A 6,488-nucleotide genomic window follows, 5' to 3' on the forward strand; every position below is an offset into this window, starting at 1 on the left:
TATTTCAATCAGGCCGGCTATCAATTAGATTGAGTCTTTATTTATGACTCTTAGTTCAGCCATTCAATTTATAATTTGAAAAGTAACAGGACAACTAGCGTTTATTTATACAAAATTTACATAAAACAATCTATAATATAATAGCTTGAAGCAACATGGAACAAAAACTTCACGAATCACCCTTTTTGATCACACTGACAAAAAAGTTGTTTCTGATATAAAATCGAAGGGGCAAAGCAGCCGCTTCTTTTCCACAGCCATCGATTCCAACTCTAGTCGAAACCACAATTTCATCTTCAGAAACTTCACCTGAACTGGTATTCATAAAGAATAAATTTGGAATTCTGTGATTGTCTGCTTTTATCTCATTTGTAGCCAAATTCGGTTTCTGTCCACTGATTTCGATCAATGCGTTACTTTCTTCAGCTTTCTCTGAGTCCATTTCAATTTTTAAGTTTTCTGAAGTTTGAGGTGTTTTTTCATCGATTACGGCGTCTGATTAAGGTAACCATTTCCTTTTCGCCCGTTGGAAAGAAATCAAAAATTGGTTCTTTTTACCCTATAACGGTGTCTGTCAACTAATGGTTAGTACCCCCCCCCTTCCGCCCACCCACAAAGCTTTAAATGTAATACTACTTTAAGGGACCATGCCTCAGCATCCCTTGGGTCTTGATATAAAACTATCGCAATCGAACATGAGGTCAACTTATTAGCAAAAGTATGATGAAAGAGCTTATAATCCCAAGTCTTTATTAATTTTCGATCGGATTAATGAACGAAAAGATCAAAGGGAATAAACTGGGTACTTTGGCACAGGTTATTTTAGCACAATGGGTAAATTGTCATGTCACCTAGTCTTCCTAGAAGTACACATAAACCGATTAACGTTGGGCGAATTGCTCTCGAACGACTGGCGATGCAAACAATTTAGAAGGGGGCATAGGTTAGGGAAAATTCTACGTAGAATAAATTTCTGACTAGGGAGGAGTTCCAACCCGCGAGCTTTGTTCGAGAGCAATTAAAAACTCCTATTATTTTGTTCACTCGAGCTTATAAGCCCAAACTTCGTTCACGGGATGAAAAAGGAAACGGTTCCTGATTTGATGTCAATATTGAGAGGTTTGCAGTTGAACTCATCCTTGGTGATATTAAAAGCCTGGCAGAGTTTTGCAGGACCGTTTGACACATCTTTGATTGCGTTCAGTTTCTGAATCTGGTCTGGGGTTTCTTTTCTATTCCGATTGCGTAACATTATTGCGTGACCTTCAGTGATGAGGGTTTTGGAATTAGTGAGAAATCAACAGAATCTTATCATGCTTAGAGAACTTAAAAAAATCATCAAAAGCGGATAAACAGAAATCCTTTTATTTTTTACAGAATTGTAAGGATTTACAGTCACTCTGTAAAACAATGACTACTATTTTTAAATTGAAGTTTAATTTTAAATTGTATTTTTTGATGTTCAATATACTATACTATCAATTTTTGCGCAGTGCATCACTACACTGCCTCATTGGTTTCTATTCGCTGCCGAACATTAAACTACTGTAAAACCAATTCAGTGTTTTATAACAATAGGCATTTTATAAATTATATGATATTGTTACAAAGACATATTGATTGAGCAGCCAGGAAAATGACAAAAATTGTGTTGTGCAATTTTTTGAGCTAATCAGAAAAACCTGAATGACAAAACCCTCCTTGCCTTCGATAGGTTCTAGTGCACGAATGAGAACAGCGCCAGCTTCGTCTTTACTCGAAACATTGACACAGTTCTGACGTCCATAAATGTAATACACGTAGCACGTTCCAGCTGGCATAAACATAGCCTGTTATAGAAAAAAAATGTTTCAATACCAAACATTCACGATAGACTAATCAAGGCCAAACAAAAAAAAAACGTTTAAAAACTGAATTCGATTTTAAATTCTATCATTATCAAATCAGATTTCATACCAAGCAATATAGCCCTATAAATTTCTAGCAACGGTTTCCTAAATTGATTTTTAAATAGAATTTACAGACTCATTTTAGCTTTACGAGAAGGCAGAAGTCGATTTCATTGAGTGAGGCAAGTCATAAACGCTCAAACATTTATCACACAAATTACCCGAAAACACGTATAGAAGGCTGCAACAAAGACGCCATGTCACGCATACAAATTCAGCTTCTTAGTAACTAATTTGTTGAAGTGTTTTTAATACAAATGTCCGCGAACCAACTCTTCCATGGAAATATATACAAATAACTAACCTAAAGTAGACGCTAGCAGAACCCTGGCCAGACATAAAATAAACGAGCAGAGTCACAAAAGACGGAAAATATTTAAAAATTTGGATAAAATAAAAATTACAAACAGCTAAAAGTCAAAATTTTTACAATCACTTTGTGATGCAGAACTCTGCCCATGTGCAGGCTCTAAAAAATTCGTTGGTCCTTTAATCTGAAAGAACTCAAAAAAAGAACAAACGTTTTCATAAACTTTGAGAACAATAGCGATATTTACCAAAAATGTTTTGTTGAAATTGGTATTACCATAAAAATACCTTAGCAAACACATGAAAGTTGATTCTTACTGTAAAAAAAACAAAAAAAAATGACAAAAGCCCAGAAAAACAAACCTTTTTAATTCTTTGGATTGTAAAAACAAAATAGTCTCATATGGCGTCACTGCGATTTATCAATAAACAAAATATTGTTTTCTTTCTTTCTTAACTCTTCTTTCTTTCGATGTATTTAAGTTTATTAATCACTCGCTTTTTCGCTCCACTTCCTGTTTCGGCGTGACCAAAATCATCACCCCAATTTAATTTCAAAAATCAAAAAGTATGAACACTTTCAAAAAAAAAGACAACGCCTCAATACAATTCAAATTCTTTGAATTGTAAAATATACCCGGCAGATTGCCGGAAAATAGCCCCCGTTGATTCCCATAACTCTATTGGGATTGAAAGAACAGAAAATATCAACAAAAATTGACTTTTGTACAAAAACATTTTTAAGTGCAATTTATTTTGATGTAATTTCGTAGTTGAACATACTCCTGTCTCTCAGTGAGAGGCTACAGGGTCTAGTATGATTACCAATAAGCATTATAGATAGTAACTAAAACCTATGAGAACAAAGTTCAAGTACCGGGCATCTAAAAATGGGCTTGATGGGTTTATCCCGTTTCTATTTCTGACTTTGATTTTTTTATACTGACTCTCTTCATTTTGAATTGCTTTGCTCAGCAGCTGCTGTTCAGAAGGACTTTGCACAGAATGACAGAAGAGTGAAACTAGCCTAGAGAAGTCAAAAAGATTTCACGCAAAATGTCGAAAAAGCGACAAAAAGGTAAAGCGAAAAAAAGTTCGACGAAGTAAAAAAAAATAGGAGCGCTATAATAGCCGGCTGAGAAGATGAGGGCGGCTATTAAAAAACATAGCAGGACAAGTCCTGACACAATTCACATAACTTTCATTGACTAAACATAAAATTAGACCAAGAATGGACCATGAATGGATTAGGAAAACCATTTATTAAAAATCAGATCCAAAAACATCGAAAAAACAATACATTAGGGGGTGGACAGGGGGTGGTTTCTGAGTGCAGGACTAGGAGGTGGTGCAAATCGCCAGGTGGAGGAGCGCGAACGGCGGTAGTGGGGACGGGTAACCGAGGAGAGGATGAAGAAGGGGTGACTGAGGAGAGTCTGAGGGAGGGTGGAGGTCAAGCTCGAACTTTTAAGAACCATCCTTCACACATTGATTATGTCAACTCAACAGTTTCGATGAATCGCATACTTTAGATACCAAAACGGCAATGGCACAAACAGATCTGCTGAGCGACCTACTGCCCTCCGGGCTTTACCGTTTATCCCATTTTTGAGGACATTTTTTGAGAAGTTAAAAGTGTCAAATGGGAAATCGGTCACGCAAAACAAGCAAAAAATCGCATTGAAAAAGACTACAGCACTAATATGATTGCTACAAACTTCGTTCGAGAGCAACTGATAACTGGTCTCAAGCTCTCGAACGTCTCTATCTCCTATAATCTATTCTCTTGTTCCTTTTTGTTCCTCAAGACTTCATCTCTCTAGCCAAGTCTACGTTGAACAGAAGGAGCTTCCAGTGAAGCAATTTCACGTTTATGTTTTGCAAAATTTACATTTCGTTGTTGTTTCAAACTTCTGACAGAATCAGTTGAAATTTTTCAGTCCTTTCTGTTTGAGCGAGACCTTTAACATACCTTGTTTCTCTCAGTTCTGCCTCTGTAAGAATGACTTGCGACATCAGTAGTTCCAGGATATGCTTCTGTTTCTACAATTCGACCAGTCAGAACATCGCCACTATCCAATAAACGCACCACTAGCTTCCCTGAAAACCGCTAAATTTGGAGGTTCTGATATTAGCTGTTACTGAGATTTATCACTTTTACAACCTAGAAGGAGCCAAGGTAAGAAAAAATCAGATGATATACAATGTAGTGAGTTCGAGTCGATTGAAAAATAGTTCAGAGATATGAAAACTCCATTTGATAATTTTTTGAATCTATTAAACGCAATTGAAAAAAAAACATGAAAGACCTAATAGGTACTTTGCCAAGTCTATCGCGTATTTGTCGTAGTCGTCGAAAGTCAAACTTTGCTCCGACATCCGATTCACGCGATCATCATCAAAGTCAACTACAGCGCTGGGTGAATCACCGTTACTCAGTATATCTTCTATTTTGAAACCCGCTTTCTTCTTTTTTGTAGCCTCCTGCACAGCCGGCGCTGAATTTCTCTTTACCATTATGTTGAGAAACTTGTAGCTACTCTTTCGCAGTCAAAGCATACCTATCTGAAAAAACAGCCAATTACAGTTAGAAAACATAAACCGACTAATGTCGGAAGAATTGCTCTCGAACGACAGGCAGGTGGAAAAACAGTTGACCACACCGGGTTTCGAAACTTGGACCTCCCGATCCCTGACCAGACGCAATGTCCACTCGGCTATCACTCTCTGTTTGTTGCTAAGCTGCAATCGTTTTAATTTTAGCAACAATGTTTACTTCGGAGTAAGAACAATAGAGATCACTCAAAAATGAAAAACGAGAGCGTGAAAAAGTCACATGAGAAGAATGTTCTGGACGAAAATCGCAAAAACGGTCAAGTAAAAAATTTGCATAAAAAAGACTAACGCGTTTACAATAATTGCTATGAACTTCGTTCAAGAGCAATTAAAAACATTTTAACAATTCAAAACTAAGTTTATTTTTCTATTCATTTTTCTTGCAGCTCAAAAAAATTCTTCAATTTTAGGTGATCGCATGACGGTACTGATATTCTCGGAATCCGCAATTGGAAATATTGAATTGCTAACCTTTTTCTGCTTCACTAACACGACCAACCGACAAACGGCTTAGTTTTTCAAAATATTAATTATTAGTCGACAAAACAAAAAAAAAACATTTGATTATTCCGCAAATAACTTAAAAACTAAACTAGAACACAATATCAGATTTAAAATAGTGCAAAAAAGTTAAAATGAAACAAGAATTAAATTGCATTGCGAAATAACAAGTCAAAGACCATTGTTTCTGAAACCAATAGAAACTATATTCAAACAAGGAAAAGAAATTGTTGCAATAACTACTGTATAAAAGTTACAACAAATGCAAAGCAACCATACTATAAAGTAGCTCACCATAAAATAATCTCAAAAACTATTTTAGTGATCACGTGTGAAAAATTCAATAAACTCATTTAAAAAATTTCTGATCAGAAAGAGTTGTCTTTGAAATAGTTCATTTTTCACTCTTCGCTTAGGATAGCGAAGAAGTATTTAAAACCTCTGTTCGGCTATGTATGAACACGAATTGGAGTCAAAATTCAATTAAAGGCTGAAGAAAGACGTACTTGAAAAAGGCGCGCGCCAACATAAGATAATACTTGCAAAAAAATAAATTGACTTCTCCCGAATTACGTCTGATTAAAAAAGTAGCAAAGGTTCGACCTTTCGTAAAGTTCGATGAAACATACGCAAAAAGCTTGTTTTAAGTTGAGGCCCAGCTTAAAAGGCTGATGTAATTCCGTTTCCTGGCTCTGTTGTTCAGAAATGTGCGAATGTAAAAGCCAGGCACCGTTGTTACTAATCAAACTTTCACTTATTGTTATTCATCCTAGAGAAAAAAAAACGAAGCACAGTTAACAATTTTTTAGATCTTAGAGTCTGATTTTGAAACAAACCAAAAACTTTTAACAAATTAACAACTGGAAAAGGGAGAAAATCACAATTCAATTTATAGATTAAAATTTTAAAACGGTTTCTTCCTGCTCAATACAAATTCAAGCAATTATTATGGAAACTTCACGTACGTAAAAAAAGGTATTCTTTAAAACAGGAAAGAAATATTTTTTCCTTTAAGGCATAAATTTTGGTGACAGTTCTTGTTGATCAGATTTGTTTGATTAATCATAACTTTTTTCTAAAGTTGCTCAAAACATTTGAAGCTGAAAAAAAGTT

At 35.5% G+C, this 6,488-nt stretch overlaps 1 protein-coding gene across 1 annotated transcript; it reads right to left on the bottom strand.

Annotated features, from left to right (window-relative positions):
* Window positions 1–83: 83 nt before the first annotated feature.
* Window positions 84–4,824, bottom strand: LOC142350289 (uncharacterized). Its single transcript, XM_075402084.1, has 5 exons — window positions 4,568–4,824; window positions 4,231–4,358; window positions 1,706–1,829; window positions 1,096–1,263; window positions 84–495 (listed from the first exon to the last, which is right to left on the bottom strand). The coding sequence occupies exons 1-5, from the start codon at window positions 4,773–4,775 to the stop codon at window positions 170–172; spliced, it is 954 nt and encodes a 317-aa protein (XP_075258199.1). The 5' UTR covers window positions 4,776–4,824; the 3' UTR covers window positions 84–169.
* Between the last annotated feature and the right edge of the window lie 1,664 nt (window positions 4,825–6,488).

Source organism: Convolutriloba macropyga, chromosome 12 (genome assembly GCF_964194025.1).
Source record: "Convolutriloba macropyga chromosome 12, txConMacr16.3, whole genome shotgun sequence".
Taxonomy (NCBI): Eukaryota; Metazoa; Xenacoelomorpha; order Acoela; family Convolutidae; genus Convolutriloba; species Convolutriloba macropyga.